Here is a 22,450-nt window from a genome sequence, read left to right on the forward strand (position 1 = left end):
AACTATAAGGCTACTTCTATATTGGTTCTTTTTTAATATTTTTGCTTTTCGTTTAAGAACATTTTGTAAAAATGTTAGTTGAGCATCACTTCCAGATTTTTAATACCGTTTCTAAAGTTACAACTAAGTTGCAATGAGAAACATCGATAAAAAGAAAGAATAATTTTTTTAAAAACTTAAACTAGCAAAGCAGCAAAGTCCGAAATCTCGTATTTTGTAAATGAAATAAAACAAAAACTTTGCTGTCAAAATTCCCAAGTGAAACCTTAGCGAAGGCAGTGTGCTTTTGAAGTTTCATTAAACGAGAATAATTTGAAAGAATAATTCGACTAAAATAAGTTTTTATATAAAAATCTTGTGTTGATCTTCAAAGTTTATTATCAGACCCTGATCTGACATTACATTAAAGAAAAATATAAAAACCCTTATTGTGCTAACTTTGTTTAAATAATATTTCATATATTTTTCGTAAGTCATTTAAGAAGAAAACTAAAACTGTAAGTGCAAAATTAATAAAAAATAATAAGCAAACAATGTAATGAAAACTATAATTACAACGGAACAGAACAAAAAAAAAATCACATCGAATTTTCTTTTCTGAAAACCCCTCTTAATCCAAACCCAAGATATATAATGACAGATGTTAATCGCTAACGGCTATAAGTTCTTTGTCTGCCCCTCATTGTGCAAAGGAAAGCTGTTCATCGATAAAGCACGAAGTTGAAGGATAGAAAAGCTTTCATCTCGTCCACTTTATAAGTATTGGCTTCCTTACCCTAATATTGTCGCCTTCACATTGAAAGCTAAGTTTTGAACTTACAATTTATTACCGATCAACGATTATTATTACATTTAACTTATGTTCTATTATCTGAAACAACAAACAGTTAATTAAATTCGCATAATTGTATTATGTATTATTTTGAATAATATTAGATAGATAGATAGATAATTTATTTGCATTACTTACTTACAGCACACAAATTACAACATACATATAAAAAAAAAGCGAGATAACATAAATGATAAAAAAAAATACATAAAGCTAAATACAATTTTCGTTTGTGAGTGTGCCATAGCAATACAAAATGATATTATATATATATATATATATATATATATATATATATATATATATATATATATATATATATATATATATATATATATATATATATATATATATATGGATATTATGGATTGATGTCTTGTGTTAAGTATCATTACATCCTTGTTTTACAAATTATCATAAATTTAATGCAAGTACAATAATATATATATATTTTTTTATACAACTTAGAATGGCAAACAAGCTGAAGCCCACCTGATGGAAAGTGGTAACAATCGCCTATAGACATGAGCAGTACCATGGACATAACAGAGTATACTGTTTCGCCCATGATACCCCCCATACGTTGCCATTCCTGAGGACTCAGGTGTTATTCCTCTGTACCCAGTAAATTCACGCCATATCCCACCCTTCAAACCGAAACACAGCCATGCAAACACAACTGCTTCACGGTAGAAACACGAGTGGGACAGAGGTGCCCAAGCAATCGACTTTTATGCAAAGTCTCCCTCTGATAATTCCTGTGCCGAATTTTAATTTTATATTTTGTTTTCGCAACAAAACGTTTAATCATGACAAAATTTATACGGGACAATTACGTAAGCAATACCAATTTATTGCGACAATTAAGAGTCTTTGTAAAGTCTTAGATATTTATTATTCTAGTGAGATTCTAGTGAGAAATATTTTTATTTCCGCAAAATCAACAATGATGTCAATTTAAAAATCAATTATCGTCTATATATATAAAAATCTATTATTCAATAGATATATATAACATATAATATCAATGTCATTTAATATTTGATTGTAAAATGTATACTATTGTCGCATTAAAAGCTAGTCGTGCTAAAAACAACAATGTTGATTTGCCATTATAGTAAGTGAATAGAAATATACTTACCACAATGGAGAATGCGAGGGGACTTTCCGGTCGCCAAGGAACTGAAAAGGTAGTGGGTACTAGATTAAGAATATGCCCGTAAAGTACAATACGATTTCCTGATCTAAGAATATCTATTGAACATTTTTAATGATATCGTCACATCTATTACGTACGATTTTTTTGAGCAGCAATCCATTAGTAATAATGTTTTTTTTTTTTTATATACAACTTAGAATAACAAAACAAAATGACAGCCCACCTGATGAAATGTGGTAACCATCGCCTATAGACATGAACAGTACCATGGACAACAAACATAACAAAGTGTACTGTGGCCATGATAATGGTACATGATATACTATTTTTTTTTATTTTTTTTTTTTAATGTCATAAAAGCTAAGGCAAATACATCAATTTTCACGGTTAATGCACTGAGTCATTTTTGAAAAATCTAACAACCCAATAATATCATTTTTGAAATATTTATCTACCCTTACTATGGTAAACTAGATTTGGTGATATTCACAATTTTATTGGTAGACATATTAATGTTTACAAGCAACGGTTGACACTTCCCAGACTTCGTGTTTCAGTCGTGCCATATACTTGTACGCGGGCATTATGGTATAAAAAGTATATAACATTCAGAATAAATTTCTCTCGTTCGTAACACAAAGTATTGACAGATAGTACGACATATGTAAGTCGACGTGAATCCTCCGTTAAGCGACGTTCACCGTTTACTACGAAATGCACTTAAGGTGACGTGAGTCCAACCGTAAAAAAATTACCTCAGCACCTTCAAGATAGCCTATTACGGATTTTACTATTTCTAACTCTTACCTTGAATTATATCAGATATTCTTAACATTTTAAATTTGTTTATATATTTAATTCCGTCATTGGAGGGAGGGAGGGGTATGTTAGTAATAAGATTTAACAACCTCATTGCTAGCAATACACCCTATCAGGTCGACCTCCAAGCGGTTCCCACTGGAAACCATAGTGGTTAATTCTTGTGCCTTGATCCTTACCTGTCACCCTTCACTGGTGCCCCGTCAGCGTTTACCGATAGCGCAAGCAGGGTTATCATTCCATATTTATCCATAAAAATAATCCCGTCATTGTGTATAGTTGCTTTTTATTTACCCATTACTAGAAAAAAAAAACAATAAAGCCTCTTAATTTACTTCTCATCGATTTCTTAAACTTCAACACTATTATAACCCGCGCATTATTATTCTTGAGAACTAAAATGTCTTCCTTCCTTCAAACTGAAACACGACTATTAAACAATTTTCAAAATTTAATAAATGAGATATTTAATTATCTAAATACCGCTATAGTATTAATGTAACTTCTTTGCTAATTAATTAAATATTTAATTCCAGATTCGGAACTCGAGGAGTTGGGTGAACAACTCCCTCGGTACCGGCCGGACTCAATCGCGGCGCTCCGTCGTGCCACGCGGTTCACAGAACCCGAGCTGAAGAGGCTATACCGGGGCTTCAAAGCAGAGTGTCCCACTGGCGTGGTCAAAGAAGACACCTTCAAAATTATATACTCACAGTTCTTCCCACAAGGAGGTATGTTTCTCTACAACCACCTAATATTCCATGGTACAACTCATTCTTATGATGCTTAGTTGGGTCTGTTTTAGTAATTTATTACTTATGTAGCAGTTAGAGTAATGAATAACTTAGGTACTGAGCGGTGAGTTACTACTAAGTCAATTATAATTCAGCCTATGAACAACAAAATGTTAGCATGTAAAACCTAAGGTTTTTTTTAATAAATTCTACCTTATCATCGCTTCACATTAAATAAAATTGTGTTCAGATTTAATACAATTTAACACAAAGAATATATATATTTTAATCATTTTACTCAAATACAATTTAATTACGAAATTATTCTCCACTCAATTGTTACTAAAACAGTACCAAACAGGGTTAACTGTACCTTTTAATTTAATTTTAAATCGTTTAATCCCCAAATAAGCAAATTATCTACATAGCACTGCAAAATAAGTTGTTTTACATTGAGAGGCCATTTCAAAAAGCCGCAATGTCGTTCTTAGGGACTAATAAAATGCTAAACACGAGTAAGTCTATTCATTTGCTAATTAATGAGTAAAGCTTTTTGGGCTGATTTGAGAATAAGTGACCACTCGTAATGAGTTTTTTTTAAATTTAAGAATAATATCATACGTGAAATAAATAATTCTCATTAATAATATAAATGTGAAAGAGAGTTTGTTTGTTTCTTTGTTGGCTTATAGCATCTTAACGGGCAATTTCTATGAAATATACTATACACGTACTACTTGAATATAAGATATAGAAAGATGTAGGTTATTTTTTATCCTGGTCAGTAAACATATCCCAGTCACGCGGTCGAAGTCGCGAGTAAAAGTTAGCAAGTAATAAAGGACTGTACATTTTGATAGAAGATCGAAACATTCCTTTTTTAGGATGGCCTCGATTCATCTAAATTTGGCTTTCTCTATTTAGTACTAGATTGTGCTTAGCAGAAATAATACACAGAAAACCAGCAGGCCTTCTTGGTAACGTTTGAAATACGTATCGAATATCGAAGTGATCGATTTCCAATAAAATGGTAAGTATACCTACTTCTGATTAAAATCATTGAATGCAACGAAATCTCCTCGAGTTTACTAAAAATCCAGGAATTATTAAAGTATTTTTATGCTGGTCCACTGTCAAATAAACACAAAACAGAAAAGCAAGGACGACTCCATCTTTTCCCAATCAAAATCTTTACTAATTGTAAGATTAATATGTCCAATTTGGCATTTTTTTAATTAATATTAATATGTAGTAAAAAAGTAAAATGTAAGAGTGGGCAATATCTATATATTGTAGTTGTAACTACTATATATATATATGAAAAGGAAGTACCCGCTTGTAATGAATGTAGATATCTGACCGGTATGAGCGATAGATAGTCATTAATTTCCAAAAGAACTCAATATATAGATATCGGATATTACCCATCTTTAGTAAAAGGCTGACAGAATAAATAAATAAATAAAAAAAAATATTTGAAGTTTTATTTATCTTTCACCGGATATTTCAGCTGAGCCGCCATTTAAAAAACTCGAAGGTAAGTCGTAGATTCTAATTTGATGTTTTTGTGCCAGCTTCCTGCATCGCCGGAATACAATTGCCACAGGTTATCACTCTAAAATCAGTAATATTTCTCTATACCATACTATTAAAAGTCCCACTGCTAGACACAAGTCACTTCCTATTACTACATACTAGGTACTATTGCCACGCATTGTGCAACTTGATGTAGGACTTCGGGTTCCGAGTTTTCATTTTACATTATTACAAATAATTTACTGTCTTAGTCACCTGTTACGACATTCTAGGGATAAAATTAGTAATAATATTATATCTTACTCGATGATCACCGTAGGCATATTTAAGAGGGGAGCCGGGTGGGCCGTGCGCCGTGCCTACCACATAATTGCCTGGTGCTGACGCTACAATTGCCTGGTACCCAACCCAAGATTCGACCAAAGTTTCACAAATACATGTCTGAGAGTACCTTTTTACCTATGTACCTTTTTTAGATGGCCAGGAGGCCTCGAAAAAGTAATCGTAAATATGTAATAATGGCCATAACAGATATATTTTTATGTCTAGTTTGAAACCGAAAAACACGAAATTCTACAATCTTGTCAGAGAGCATCCACCGTTGTATTAACAACTCCGAATTCATAACATGTATATAACTGGATAATGGGAATTAAACGGACTTACAATCAAACAATTACTATGTTTGTCCTTTCCGACAATTGTTTTGATTTCGTCTGGAAATTTACATTAGAGTGAGTACAGTGCTACATTCCTGTTATCAAGTTATATTTTAGTTATCAATGAACATAAGTTTTTAAAAATAGCTCCGTATATCCTATAACTTAATTTTCTTTGCAATAAAATATTGCCTATAAATAAAAAACACCGGAATTAACCATTGAAATCTATCAAACTATTTAGGCTCATAGCGTCAAAATATTTATGTACCTTTAACTATTAACTGATATAGAAATATTTTTATATACTCATATTATATTTCTATAAGAGTCTCAAATACATTCCAATGTCATATCTTAATATATTTTCAAATATGTTATTCTCCTTTTTCGGAAATCGGGTACAGACAGATATGTGAATAGAATAGAAACGATAAACAATCCTTTACCATTTCTTTGCATCAGGGGAATTAGATGAACCTTTATGCTCTTCGACCCGACATATCTTTTGTTACTCACATCACAAGGGGTAACCTCTTGCCATTTCCTATCATTTTGTAGAGTAGCCATAAGCTTTGAGATGTCACACCGTTTGAAAGGTCTAGGCAAGATCTAAAAGGGATGTGTATATATTAGGGACTTTTTATGTACGGAGGACAATATTTCTTTAGATATCAAAAACTACGATTGATGAGTGCTTCACTCAAACTGCTTTATTGTCTACGAATCCTTTTACTTTTACGTTTTATCTAGTAATAATATTATCCTTTATTTTTGCCACATCCTTTTACACTACATCTAACGGAAACAATTTTCCTAAATTCTCTCCACACGCTGCAAGCCTTTACATATCTTCCTTCAGAAAAGCTTGTCTTAGAAATAATACGAGTATGTAAAATGTAATGAGGAACCAACAAGAAAATAAATTCTACCGATTACGTAAAAAATAATAAAATAAATAAATAACTAAGCAAAGTTTTAATAATGAGTAGTAGGTAACTGATAAGAATATTTATATACTTTTTTATTTTTAATATCACAGAGTATATACGTAGGCACAAAAAAATTACAATCAAATTAAGAGTACTTCATTCATATTGAAGTCACTAAAAAACTTATGTATTCTAATATTTTACATTTCTACTATTTTGACAACATAATATTATACTCAGACGACTTAAGAATTCACAGAAAAAAAAAGAAAGAATTAATAAGGAAACAAGCACTTAGAATGTAAATTTTGCTTATTTCTCTCTAAAAACTGGATCCGAGAGATTCGAGATATTACACACTGAATAAATTCAATGTCTATAATAAGACTATTTTGTTTATATTAAAAGTTAATAATCACGCGTCTATTATCCTTTAAAAAATAAAACTTGTCAAGTGCGAGTTGAATTTTACGCAGAGTTTAAAATTGTTATATTATCAGGTATATTGCTAGTAATTAGTGTGTTAGTCCCTACCCGTAGTTATAGTTAGTACAATAATACATTATTGTAATAATAATAATCAATCAATAAAATTAAAATTGAATAACATAACAACAGAGTACCTAAGACATGGATAGACACAGTATTTAAAAAATACGTGTCATGATGGCTCCTACAGAAGGAAAACCACAATAATAATTATTAAACGTTATTATTGTTAATAAAATTACTTGTCATTAACGGATATATTATTTTCGGTCGACCTTTGAAATTAGTATAAATTTTTCTTTCCCGCCGTTTGGCAGAAAACAAGGTAAGGCTCAAATATAATATACGCGAGGAATGTTAATAAAAAAATACCGAACCGACTGTACTAAAAGAATAAAATGGGGACATGAAAAACACATCACATAATCATATAATCCCATCAAGTTGAGTGGTCTCGGGTGTGAATGCTGGTGCTGGAATACTTTACATCCATTCAAATTGTCCAGCAGGCCGCGAACTTTGTTGGCTGGGATATGATAAAAGATATTTTCTCATTTTTAATAAATAAGACTTAATTTAAACGATAAATAATAACTACACGATAAAAGATAGATATAAAAATATTACCTACATATTCATGTTCGTCACAGACAAGTCACACATACAAAATAACCCGGGGGGGTTATTTTGTATGTGTGACTGTGTGTGTGAGGTGCCCCCCCCCCACCTCCCACTTAAATATGTTATGCTCTATCACATCCTTGATGCATCATGATGTAAACAGACAATTTACCCGTAAATGAACTAGTTCATATATAGACCTATTTATATTCTTTCTCTTTCAATCACTTTAAAAAAATATCAATTCTGGAAAGTTCTCAATTCGCCTATATTTGTTTATATTACGCGAAATTTTCACCAGATCTGAACCGATGTTCTTAAGTCATTTTGCTAATATCCAACACTATTGAGCATGCTCTTTTAGTGGAGCAAATAATTTGCTTCGCTAAAAGAGAATTTGTTGCAAATTCTTAAGTTTTATTACGCCTAATTTTTTACATTTTTTAAACTAAAGAATTTTTAAGCATTACGTTCAAGCAACAGTCCACATTCTAATCTCGAACCGTTAGAAATATCCGCGAAAATTGCTTGTGAATAAAACTGAATGTCGATGAAGGCAATTTGAACAACGGCAGAGAAAAACGTTAACGAAGCCACGCGAAAAAAAAACTGAATCCGCCTTATCCTGTTCTCTACATAAGCGTTTAAAGCTGCTGAATAGTTAATAGGTACCATTGTCTCTCTGCATTTCTAATTGATTCACTCGTTTATAGATATGTGTTTAAATTTTATTACTATTACGTTTTTTTATTATTATTACTACCTATCCATTACAATACTTTTAAAAAAAAAACCTAAAGCAATCAGATATAGGTAGCAAATAGCGTTTATAATAGAGTGTTATTCATAAAAACTCAATAAGCCCTCAATAAGTAAAATAGGTTTATTCGCGGATTTACGTCATTATGTTACAAACTTAGACAGTCAATTTTAGTCAACTGTCAAATATATTATATGATCTTAATAAAATCTTGTTAAATATATTACTCTTAATATTATACTTCTGTAATAACGATTAGAAAAATATAATAATTGCTATTTTAATTAAAACACGAATATATACATATTCGTACATACCTCAAAATATTAATGGACATGAACCAGGTTAAACAAATACAATGTTGATTGAAGATAGTCTTTAGGATAGGTATGCATGTCAATTTATATTGAATTAATAATGTAGATCTTCATAATTAATCGCAGATTTCCAACTGATTCATATTTTAGATCATAAAAAATAAAGAATTTGCATTTATATGCGTAAAATAACATATTGTTTTAATTTGTTTTTTTTTTATTTTTAGGTTAAAATATTCTTATAGTAGGGACTAAGAGTAGGGATTAGTCCATTATAACTTTATAGAACCGCTATTTGACTTTTATTGGCTTGACTTGCTGTAGTGCGTTTATGAATACTTGTTGCTATTACAGGTTCATGATAGGTTTATAGATCATCTTTATCTGGCATCGGTATAGAACAGTTATAGCAGTGATATGTGCATTTCTAAAAACAGATTTTTATAATCACGTTGTTTCCTTGCTATAGAGGGCTTAGAAAGGGTTGATATTTTTTCTGAATAAGATTATACCTATATCATACATTAAACAAAGTAAAATCGAAATCATTGGTTTAAGGAAGTGTTCTGCCAATTTAATTGTTAATGGTAACACATTGTTCGCGACATTATTTGTATATATCGTAATTTATAGTTGTTAAGTCCCTAGTTAATCGTTTCTGTATTCTGTTATTTTATATAGATTTACATAGATTTAAGATAGTGTAAGTTAAATAAAGTATTCCTTTGCGTGTTGTCGTTATTACCTACGAATAGAAATTGTAACAATAAATAGAATTAAGAAATTGTAAATTGAAATAAAATAAATAAATAGACGCTATAGAGTACCGATCTGAAGAGACACGCGTCTCGTTCATTTTCGCCCCGTCCCGCTCGCACAGATCGCTATCGCGAGTTGGAAACATTATCGTGCGAGCGGGCGGGTATAAAGATAGGCCGCCTCCCGTCGAGCGGCATTCGCTTCCGGGCAGCGACACACTACACTCGAGAAGAAATAGGACAAGAAGAAAAAATACTCTCTTCAGACGGTACCGGAGGCTTCAGAATAGTAATCCCTGTGTTTCACTCCAGCCTGAACCAACGCCCCTACAGTCCACGCTCACCGAACGGCAGTCCACACCGTTCATCGTGGTCCTTCGAGCCGGATTGCTGGAGGAACACCGTTGGTACATCGAGAAGCCGGATCGCTGGAGGAAGACCATTCTGAAGCCGGATCGCTGAAATGCCGACTACGAGAAACATGAAGTCGTCGCAACAAAAAATCGCCGTCACCGAAGCCACAACGTCCGCCGCCACCACGTCGACTACGGCCGCCGGAACACTGTCCGTCGCTGCCACGCCGTCCGTTGCTGCCACCACGTCGTCTGCGGCTGTCAGAATGCCTTCTGTCGCTGCCACGTCGTCTACCGCCGCCACCACATCGACTACGAACACGTCCGGCGATACGACGACCACAGGAGCCACGGAGACTACCGAAGCCACAGGAACGACAGAGGAGACAGCAAGGAAGAAGGAACCGAAGCACGGCACGGCACGCACGGTTCGCACCACGGCCTCGCAGAAGAAGAAGGCTCTGGCCAAGGCACGGGAGGAGCTACTTCGAAAGGAGGTGGAATTGGCCGCCGCACGTGTCGCCGCCCTGGAAGCCGAATCAGAGGACGACGAGGAAGTAGAAGACGACGACGCTACCGTCAGAAGAGAACGAACGTCGGATTGGGTTCATCGAAGCACGCTAGCACTCACGATGGAGCCGCATGTACCAGAGATAGAAGAAGTCACCGGCAAGCGTCAGGGGTTCGTCCCATCGAGACCCGTTGAAGAGGATTCGAGAGCGCCGCCGCCACAGCCGAGCAGCGACGCACTTCACCGGGACCACGCACGCCACGTTGACCCACATGCCGCCATGCCTACGATAGCAGCAGCGATGCAGTCGATGAAGAAAGAAGAACCGGTGCTGAAGGTGGGCATCGATTGTAACGAGTTTGCGATCGCCATGCAGATGGCCGCTCGCAACATACTGCCCTCCACAGCGTCAAGAGTCACCGAGTTGCCAGTCTTCAATGGATCGTCGAGCGAGTGGTTACCATGGAAGATGGCCTATGAAGAGAGCGCAAGTCAACTCACAGAACAAGAGAACCTAGCAAGACTGCGCAGAAGCTTGAAGGGGGCCGCAAAGGACGCGGCACGCTCCCTATTCGTCGGGTCTACGACCGCAGAAGAAGTAATGAAGATGTTAGCCGCGAGGTTCGGCCGCCCTGGAGCACTCGTCACAGCCGAACTGAACAAACTCCGCGCGCTACCACGACTCTCGGACAACGCAAGAGACGTCTGCCTCTTCGCAAGCAAGGTGCAGAACGTCGTCGCCACGATACGAGCGCTGAACAAGAGTCACTACCTATACAACGAAGAAATAGTGAGAAACGTCACAGAGAAGATGCCGTCGGTACTACGCTTCAAGTACTACGATTTCGCCAACGACCAACCGGAGGGACAACCGGACCTCATAACACTCTCTCAGTTCCTGCAAAGGACCGCCGCACGATGTGGAAACTTCGCCCCCGCCGAGGAGATACCGTCCGAAGACCGGCGGGAGTCCGCTCCTAGGAAGACGGCGAAGACATACACGACGCAGGAGAAACCCGCTACACCACCGTGCCCGATGTGTCGACGAGAGGGACACGCTCCATCGGACTGCAAGACGATGAAGGAAGCAGACACATCGGCGAGATGGGAGTTAGCGAAGACTCATAGGCTGTGTTTCCGTTGCCTCAAAGTAAGAAGATTTCGCCACGCCTGCAAGAACAAGAGATGTGGAGTAGATGAGTGCACGCAGACTCATCACCCTCTGCTGCACACCACGCGACAACAGCCGGAGAATGAAGTAACAACACACGTCGTCGAGGACAAGTCCGCCGCAGTCACCGCATCGGCAAGGGAAAACGACAAGATCGCGTTCCTGAAGATCCTGCCGATACGAGTCACCGGTCCCACGGGAACGTGCGACACCTACGCGCTACTGGACGACGGGTCGACTTGCACCATCATCGAGACGACGGTGGCGGAGCGAATCGGTGCTACGGGTCCCCCCGCACCATTCTACATGGAAGGTGTGGCCGGGGCGCGGATCAACGCAGCTCAATCGACGCGTGTTCACTTCAAGATCCGCGGGCGGAATTCACAAGAATACACAGTGGGGGCACGGACGATGGACAGACTGCAGTTATCACCGCAGTCGGTACCACGCAGCGTCATCAAGGGCTGTCCACATCTGCGGGACATAGAGAGGGAATTGGTCTACGAAGAGGGCAAACCGACGGTACTGCTGGGGCAAGACAACTGGCACCTACTGCTGGCCCACGAAGTCAGAAGAGGATCCGACACGCAGCCGGTCGCATCACTCACCGACCTGGGATGGGTACTGCACGGTACGAGTCGCGGCAGGACAAGACAGCAGGTGCACAGAATCAGCCACATAGTGACGACACATGAAGAGGAACAATCGATGGAAGAAATGATGAAGCAACATTTCGCGCTCGAATCGCTGGGAATCGCACCGAAGAGGTCTTACAATGAAGAGGAACGTCGCGCCCTACGCATTTTAGAGGAGAAAACTCGTCCGTTACCGGCGGGAGGATACGAGACGGGGTTATTATGGAAGAAGGACGACCCTGTGCCGCCGGACAACTACGAATCGGCAATGCGACGTCTCCAACTGGTCGAAAGGAAACTCGACAAGAATGAAGAAATCAAGAAGAGATATGAACAGCAAATGGACACACTACTCAAGAACGGGTATGCTGAAGTCGCCCCGCCACGGAGTTCCCAACGGGTGTGGTACCTGCCACACTTCGCCGTCATCAACCCGCAGAAACCGGGGAAACTGCGGATCGTGCACGACGCAGCAGCCAAGACGAAGGGCATCAGTTTGAACGACATGCTGCTGCCGGGCCCCGACTTACTTCAATCGCTACCGGGGGTCCTCATGCGGTTCCGGCAACGACGGGTGGCAGTCGCGGCGGACATAAAGGACATGTTCATGCGGGTCACCATACGGGAAGAAGATAGGGACATGCAACGGTTCCTGTGGCGAGGAGATCGACGAGAGGGTCCACCTGTGGAATATAGGATGAAGAGTGTCATATTCGGCGCAACATCGTCACCGTGTACAGCAATCTACGTCAAGAACAAGAACGCAGAACAGTACAAGGAAGAGTTCCCGGAGGCAGCAACGGCGGTGGTCATGAACCACTACGTCGACGACTACCTCGCCAGCTTCGACACGGAAGAGCAAGCCGTACGCGTCTCAAGACAGGTCGCACAGATCCACGGTCGAGCCAACTACTATCTCCAACGGTGGGCGTCGAACTCGCATCAAGTGCGCGCCGCGTTCTCCGACACCGGCGGGGACAGCGTGGTACAACTCGACGCGGAGAAGATACTGGGGATGGTATGGCGACCTTCTGAAGACACCTTAGGCTTCAACTTCAACGGACACAAGCTTCCGCCACAGATAGCCAGCGGGGAACAGACGCCGACGAAGAGGGAAGCGCTACGAGCGATCATGTCACTGTTCGATCCACTGGGCCTCGCCACTCCCATCACCATACAGGCGAAGAAGATATTGCAGGAGACGTGGCGTACCGGTATCGACTGGGACACCGAGCTGCAACCACGGGAAGCGGACGCCTGGCGGAGCTGGATGGACCACGTGCGACGGCTGTCCGCGCTGGAGGTGCCGCGGTGCTACCCGGAGGTAGCCACGGCCGATACAGCGGAGCTGCATACATTCGTCGACGCCAGCTCGGACGCGTACGCCTGTGCCGTGTACTGGCGGGCCGTAAGCGCGACCGGCGAGGTCCACGTGTCGCTGATCGCGGCAAAGGGACGAGTGGCCCCACTCAGCAAGGTGACCACGATACCGCGACTGGAGCTGCAAGCGGCCGTCCTCGGGTGTCGCCTATCGCGCACGGCAGTCGAAGAACACGACCTGAAGCCCGCTCGCCGAGTATACTGGTCGGACTCACGCACCGTGCTCGCATGGCTACGCACCGGTCCTCGCGCATACAAGCCGTTCGTCGCGCATAGAGTCGCCGAGATCGTCGAAGAAACGAAGACGAACGAGTGGAGATGGATACCGACGCGGCACAACGTAGCAGACGACGCCACACGCGACCCACCGACGGACTTCGGCTCGCAGCATAGATGGTTCCGTGGGCCGGACTTCCTGTACCTCCCCGAAGAGCAGTGGCCGCGTGAAGATAGTACGAGCGACGATAGTCAAGCGGAAACGGGAGAAGAACGCGTACACAAGCTACAGAACGCGACGCAGTTGTCTATAGCATTACCCGATCCGTCACGTTTTTCTAATTGGTTGAAACTTGTTCGCAGTTCAGCACGAGTGTTGCAGTTCATCGACCTCCTGCGACCGACCAGTCAACGCTGCACCGCCATCCGAAAGAGAAACAAGAAGAAAGAGAGCGCCGACCCCACTTGGACCCGCACGAAGAAAGTCGATAGAGAGAAGACGAAGATGAAAATCAAGAACAGCAATAGTCCATCTGTGTGTTTCATCCCCATAGACACACACTACCTAGATCGCGCGCGACGGCTATGGATTCGCGCGATACAACAAGAGGCGTTCGGCAACGAAATCGCAGCAGTGAAACATAGAAAACAGCTGCCGTCATCCAGTCGACTCATACAGCTGTCAGTCGTCATAGACAACGACGACATTCTGCGACTTCGATCGAGAATAGCAGCCGCCGCCGATCTGTCAGCCGAGCAACGAGAGCCCCCATCGTCGACGGAAACCACGCCTGGGTGCGCCTATACATCGCATGGGTGCATCGGAAACTTCACCACGGCGGCTTCGAGATCACCACGAACGAGGTGCGACAACACTTGTGGGTGTTGCGCCTACGACACGCCGTCCGCAGTGAACTGAAGAGGTGTCAGCTGTGCCGCCTACGAAGAGCAAGACCGGCGCAGCCGTCAACGGGCAACCATCCACAGAGCAGGCTGGCGCATCATCAACGACCGTTCACGTTCACCGGCCTAGACTACTTCGGGCCTATGACCGTGACAGTGGGCCGCACTCACCAGAAACGATACGGAGTGCTCTTCACCTGCCTAACGACGCGCGCAGTCCACCTAGAAATCGCCGGCAGCCTCAGCACGGACTCCGCCATAATGGCCCTGCGGCGCTTCATAAGCCGCAGAGGGTGTCCCACGGAATTATGGTCCGACCAAGGCACCAACCTCAAAGGTGCTGACGTCGAACTGAAGAAAGCAGCCGAGGAAGCCATCCAAGAAGAGTCATCAGTTCATTTCATCCGGTGGCGCTACATTCCCCCGAGCGCACCCTTCATGGGAGGTGCGTGGGAACGGCTGGTGCGTAGCGTGAAGACCGCACTAGCCGCTACGTTGAACGAGCGGGCGCCCAAGGAAGAAGTCCTCCACACTCTGCTGGTCGAGGTCGAGCACACCCTCAATAGTCGACCGCTAACCCACGTGTCAACATCGGCAGACGACGACAGCGCCCTAACCCCCAATCACTTCATATTGGGCGGTCCATCGCGCGTCCCACTGCCAGGCAGCTTCACAGAGAGCGACGCGGCGGGACACAAGGAGTGGCGTGCCAGCCAGAGGCTAGCTGACTGCTTCTGGAACCGGTGGGTGAAGGAGTACCTACCCGAGTTGCAACACCGGCGGGAGCCCCGAGCTACACACGGAGCCATCAAAATGGACGACCTGGTCCTGATAGCTGATGGGACCTTGCCTCGCAACACGTGGCCGCGAGGCGTGGTGGTGGCGACCTACCCTGGACCAGACGGCGAGATCCGAGCAGTCGACGTGCGGACGAACAAGGGCATCCTACGGCGACCCACTAAGAAGCTGATCATACTGCCCACATCGACATCGAGCGACGCGAACACGAGTTAACTCCAGCTACGAGAGCTGCGGCGGGAGATTATGTTCGCGACATTATTTGTATATATCGTAATTTATAGTTGTTAAGTCCCTAGTTAATCGTTTCTGTATTCTGTTATTTTATATAGATTTACATAGATTTAAGATAGTGTAAGTTAAATAAAGTATTCCTTTGCGTGTTGTCGTTATTACCTACGAATAGAAATTGTAACAATAAATAGAATTAAGAAATTGTAAATTGAAATAAAATAAATAAATAGACGCTATAGAGTACCGATCTGAAGAGACACGCGTCTCGTTCATTTTCGCCCCGTCCCGCTCGCACAGATCGCTATCGCGAGTTGGAAACATTATCGTGCGAGCGGGCGGGTATAAAGATAGGCCGCCTCCCGTCGAGCGGCATTCGCTTCCGGGCAGCGACACACTACACTCGAGAAGAAATAGGACAAGAAGAAAAAATACTCTCTTCAGACGGTACCGGAGGCTTCAGAATAGTAATCCCTGTGTTTCACTCCAGCCTGAACCAACGCCCCTACAGTCCACGCTCACCGAACGGCAGTCCACACCGTTCACACATTCTATTAAAAGTATATCGTCCCTATATGGAAGACTCTTTTTTTTTTGCTTGGAACCTTTAGGAAAATATTCTAAATTGAACTAGTGTCCAGTTTCATAAACCGTTCCTTAATCAGATGCTAGTAATTTCGATTTCATCCTGAATTAATATTATTATAGTCATTGTCATAGAATTTTTATGCAGTACCTACCATGTTAGTAAAATTTAATTCAATCTTTTATTGGGGTCGGATACAGATTATTTGCAACTGGCTCTGGGACTTTATCGGCGCAACGCAACGCACTGGCTGGCCACAAATCTAAAATTCACGACACATACTGTAATATCATTGGCTACACCCGTGTGAAAACAAACGATCATTGCCCATAAAGTACACTTGCGAAAAAAAATATATGCCTGACTGTCCATACCCTGTGGTTCGACGTGTTTTTTATTTTCGGCAACCACGCTACGACATATTATTTCAATATTTTATTTTTACCCAACTTATTTATTCATTGATATATTTTAAATAAAATAATTGTAATAATGTATTGATAATAATATAAGATTGTAAAATATTACTCTGATAATACTTCATGTTCATATAATAAATAGATACGTATATAAAATTAAGTACATTTTTATAAAATTCGCGCCAGCGGTTTGTAAGTTAATTAATATAAAAATTACATATTGATAACTTAGTTAGTAATCTCTCTTTTCATTTAAACTCGTTTAGCCATAGTAAGTATAAACATGATCGAGTGACAATCATCTAACATTTTTACAATCATTTACAATATTTGTAGTGTAGTTTAAATTTTCCGGGATAACTTTTGTGTAATTGTTTTTATCATATGCAATGTTTAATTGATTTATAATTGCCTAATAATATGTACTTTAAGATTTACGATAAATTATGTTTCAAGCATTTTGATACACTAAGAAAGAAAAGTGGTTTCAACATTACAAATACGGGATAAGCAAAATTCTATCGACTGCAAAATGTAATATCAAGATCTACGTAAAGTTTCTTTGCCTGAATATCCAAAAAAAAATATAAAATTTTAATACATTGCAAAATTTATGTAGGCGAGAAACATGAGCTTTGACTGCGTTTTGTTTTCTCACTCTTGGTAATAAGTAAAAAGTGTAATAAAAATCACGAACGTAATAAAGTTTTGGTGTTATTTCAATAAAAGGTTGCATTAAACCCGAAAAAAATAAATGAGAGTGACATAACTAATTACTGAAAGTTAAAAATAAATTTGGTACCTTATTATATTTCTTTGTGTAAGTTTATGAATCTTTTAATATACTCATACTCGTACACTTTTTATATTGTAAAATATTATTCGAGCCAACTTAACTTACGATCCATTTATGTATCGGAGGAAATATCTAAAAATATTATAATTTAAGAAAGTAAAGTAAAAAATTATTTACACATAAATCTTTTTTTTTTAACTGTTATGCATATCATATAATTCTCAAAAAGAAAAAGATATTTCAAAATACATACATTATTTACAAATTACATATAAGAATTTACTGTAAGAAAACAAAAATAGAGCGTAGAATTTATATAAATTGTACAACGAATATGAAAACATTCATCCTATTTAAAAAAGAGTTAACTTACAAATTTACTAGAATCCAGGCCTGTGAAACAAAAAAAAATGTATCTAACTCGGAAACTGCAAGTCATCCAAGACAACAAACTTTTAAAATATTAAATTGCAATTTTATTAGTAATTATAATAAAAAAACAACTACATAAAAGGTATTGAATAGAAATTACGTAAAATAAAATGTAACTGACAAAATTATATAATTTAGCTAGCAATAAGAAAGATTACAGACAAATTTTAATTATGTTTTATAATACTGCGTGTAAAGAAAAGTCATTATATCGATATTAAGTATAGCACTAATCAAATCCGGTATATTATCGATATCTATGTGTAATTTGTGACGTTTAAAAAATATTTGTAAAGTTGGTAACCATGTAGGATATCAAGTAATATTAAAAATAATAATCATTATTTATTGTTTCTAAATATATTTACCTATATTATCTTTTATACTGGACTAATATATGTGAATATAAGTCATTGTTTTTATACCCATCAGTTATTTTAAAAAAAATTAAATTATAGTTTTTCGACATATGACGAGCACCTATCTATTAAAGTAGTTCTAAATTATCTTAAAATTTTTTTACATTGATTCTTACAATATCGATAATATCAAAATAAACTAATATTGAGAGTAGCGGGTCCTCTAATACCAATATTTCTAAGTCGTCTTCATTACATTTTAATAGCATATAATTTAAATAATATTTTTTATAATAGAAAATAAAGTATTACAATCTCGTAATAAAATAAAACAGTCCCCACAAACGCACAGTAAATGTCTGCTGTGCGCCGAAGCGCGCCATTTGCGCCGTTAACATCTGCGCATCGGTTGGCAACATTGAGCTCTTTCCTTCCAAGCCGCGATCGGACGCCATTACCACGCTACCGGATCGCGAATCTGTCATTATAGCGTCTTTTCTATAATTAATTTTATATTGTCCTAGACATTTCTCTAATTGTGTTTTTAGTTTACAAAAATACATTTCTCTCAAAATGTCTGATGAGAAAAAGGTACGTAAAAATCTATATTATCAGAGTTACAAACAATCACAGTTCCACCGACATGGCGTTCTGTGTAAAATGTGGTTATTCGAATATTTGTTGCAGTGGTGGTTAGCTATAGTGATTCAGTGTTTCATATTTAACTTGATTTTTGCAGGGAGAAAGTGAACACATCAACTTAAAAGTATTAGGTCAAGATAATGCTATTGTCCAATTCAAAATTAAGAAACACACACCTCTCAGGAAGCTGATGAATGCCTACTGTGACAGAGCAGTAAGTATGATTTTTTACTATTTACCAAACTAAATAAAGTAATAAAAAATATCTCCATACACATCGCCATTGTTCTATTTTCACAAACTCATAGCTATTGGTAGATTTTCCATAGAAACTATAAGCAAAATAATAATATATCCATAATTTTATTTTAAAATACTTCTACCAACACATTAATAATAACAAAAACAAACCTTGCAACAACTATGATAGTCAAAAACAGTTGTCACATTACTTCATTATTTATATTTTTTAACACTAATGCCCTTAGAACTAATGCTTTAAAACAATAGTCAAATTGCATAGCAAAATAAGTGTTAATTGTTGCTTGATTTGTAATAATGTAATTTTATAATATTGACTTTTTTCATGTAAAATTAAAATGTAAAGTATAATTGTGTATACATATTTTCATTGTTGTTCATAATGGAATGCTATAGCGATTGACATATTTTTTATGAATAATAAAGGAATGTACAACTCTAAGTGTACTGTAGCAGATGGAGTCATACCCCATTTCCACTGGAACTGTTAATATAACACAAGGCCTTGACCTATTTATACCCTTCACTGGTGCTTTACCAGTGAAGAGTAATAGAAGAGGATGAATGTATATCACAGTTCGCATCATTGTGATGAATTCATCAAAAATTAACTGGGACGATTGAACTAAAATGTGATCTATCTGTATTGTAAATTTCATTCAATTCATGTATAGAATGATGAATTTTGATCAAAAAAACTTTTTAGAATAAGTTTATTAGACAGGATTTATTTGTGTCTGCATAGAATTACTACTTTCTAATGTTTTTAAAGTTGACCCATATCAATCCACAAATGTCAAGATATCAAATGTTAACAGAATTTATTCAGCCAGGAAAAAAAAAACAGATTTAAAAATTTTTTATATAGTATGGATAGATGTGTTGACTAAACAGTTTGGCTCATCATTTGGTCAATTTAAATTGTGATAACAAATGTATTATTATTTTTTATTTATCAATAACTTAGTCATAATTTGAATATTTTTTATATCATTTCAAAAGTAACATCATTATCTACAAATAATATAAACTCGTAAAATAATTATCTTTATATTAATTAATTAATCTTGCAAATTGTTAAATTTTTTTTGTATTTATCTATATTGCCATACAAGGACAGAAACTTTTTCTAACCGAAATTTATCTTGTATCAAATGAAGATTTACTATCCATATCCCTATTATTATTTGGGATCAGCGTAATATGTTTTTATCCATATTACAAAAATATTTGGCTTTTAGTTTTATGACCGGTCGCCTGCTTGATGTCAACCCTCTTTGGGAAGTAAAGTAACCCTAGTTGATAAGAAGTACATGTTTAAAAATCATTATATGAAAAAGATGGCTTACTCATCTCAGCACAGCCCTTATAAATATTATAGAAACTATTAGCAATTAATTTTACAGTTTAACAATATTTATTGTTTACTTTCAGGGTCTTTCAATGCAAGTAGTCCGGTTCAGGTTTGACGGCCAGCCTATTAATGAAAATGATACACCTACATCGCTGGAAATGGAAGAGGGTGATACAATAGAGGTTTATCAGCAGCAGACTGGTGGAGCGCCTCTAGTGTAACTTATATCTTAAGGAACTGTCCGATCCCTATGTGAAGACCGCTGTGGTGTGCCCATCTCAAAACTTTAACATTAAGTTAATTATAATGTAACATTTTTATCGCAAGGATGTTAATGGAATTTCCAAAATATACATTGTCTGCAGAATATTGTTCCCTGAACATTGTACAAATTGGAAATTTCATTGTAATCAAGAAATTTAAGGTAAACCAAATGTCTTAGTAACTTTGGAGCAAATATTCCATTGTGATAATTAGTTGACATTTTACAGAATCAGCCAGTATTTTTTAAACACTGGTATATTAAGGTATTTTTCATTTCTATATGTGGTAACTATAATTTATTGGACTCGCGGTCCATTCAAGTTATCAAGGTCTGTAATAGCAACTAAAATAAATGTAATGGTAATATAATAGTTGTTTTATTTTTTCCATATAATAAAAATTTATTACATTTCTGTAGGTAATTTGTAACCAACTTGTGAAATAAAGGTGTTAGGTGCTTTCTTACACTTTGCCTTTGTCCTGTTTTGTATTAAGTAATGCATCATGCGTAACCCAAAATTTTTTATTTGTGTACATGATGCATCCAAAACAAAGGTCAATAATACCTGGATAACTCAAAACTTGAGGAGATTGTAAATACGTACCAATAGTAATGTATATATTTAGCATCTATGCCAGCATGCCTTCAATTTCCTAGGCAACTTACAAAATAATCCATCTGCTGTTTCACAATTAATTATTTTTCACTTCTAAAATAAAATATATTTATAAAGATGTACTTATAAAATAAATCTTTTCATGACTGACAAATAATAGTTTCGTCGCCTTACATCCTATAAATGTAATATATATATTTTTTTTTATCTAAAGGACATCTATTTCTTAAAAACCTATTTTACTTTTAATTTTCTGTGATAGTCTCAGATCTGAAAATATCCTTTCAGATAAAACGAATTTTCCAAATCAGTTTATAAAAGACGGAGTTATAAGGTAACTATAGAATACAACCAAATTGAGGACCTTCTTTTTTGAAGTCGATTGGACATTAGATGTAAAATATTTAAAAAATTGAGATATTAAGCTTTTCATCAATATAATTTTGATATATATTGAACTTCCAATCTAGTATAAATAGCTGATGACGTCATTTCTCTTTATGTAGATATCTAGATACCTGATTGCATAACGATTTGTAATAGGTAGGTATTAATTTACATCACCACAGATAACATAAAGGTACTGCGTTAAACGTTTCAAATTTGTGTAGATAATTTTACATACATTCAGCATACATAGATTACCAATAGGTAGGTAGTATCTAAATACTCTTTTTTTAATGAAATGGTAACCCCGCCTGCGTTATCAGTATATGCTGGAAGGGAACCAGTAAGGGATGATAGGTGAGAATGAAAGCAAGTCAATTAGCCCATCGTAATAAATTCCACAAGAATTAACCACGATGGTTTCAAGGAGGAACCACGTGGAGATCGAGCCGATAGGGTATAGTAATTAATTATGAAGCTGGTAAATCCCCATTACTAATAATCCCTTTCCCCCTATCT

The 22,450-nt window shown here is 37.9% G+C and overlaps 2 protein-coding genes across 2 annotated transcripts in view; both read left to right on the forward strand.

The window, feature by feature from the left end:
* Positions 1-22,450, forward strand: part of LOC113509840 (calsenilin) — a 162,130-nt gene that overhangs the window by 133,202 nt on the left and 6,478 nt on the right. Inside the window, exon 6 of the mRNA XM_052899418.1 lies at positions 3,347-3,541. Coding sequence (XP_052755378.1) covers positions 3,347-3,541 — 195 coding nt within the window. The remainder of the gene's footprint in view (positions 1-3,346; positions 3,542-22,450) is intronic.
* LOC113509582 (small ubiquitin-related modifier 3) lies at positions 18,804-21,296 on the forward strand. Its single transcript, XM_026892927.3, has 3 exons — positions 18,804-18,997; positions 19,146-19,262; positions 20,744-21,296. The coding sequence occupies exons 1-3, from the start codon at positions 18,980-18,982 to the stop codon at positions 20,882-20,884; spliced, it is 276 nt and encodes a 91-aa protein (XP_026748728.1). The 5' UTR covers positions 18,804-18,979; the 3' UTR covers positions 20,885-21,296.

Source organism: Galleria mellonella, unplaced genomic scaffold (genome assembly GCF_026898425.1).
Source record: "Galleria mellonella isolate WM207_F2 unplaced genomic scaffold, CSIRO_AGI_GalMel_v1 utg57, whole genome shotgun sequence".
NCBI classification, from domain to species: domain Eukaryota; kingdom Metazoa; phylum Arthropoda; class Insecta; order Lepidoptera; family Pyralidae; genus Galleria; species Galleria mellonella.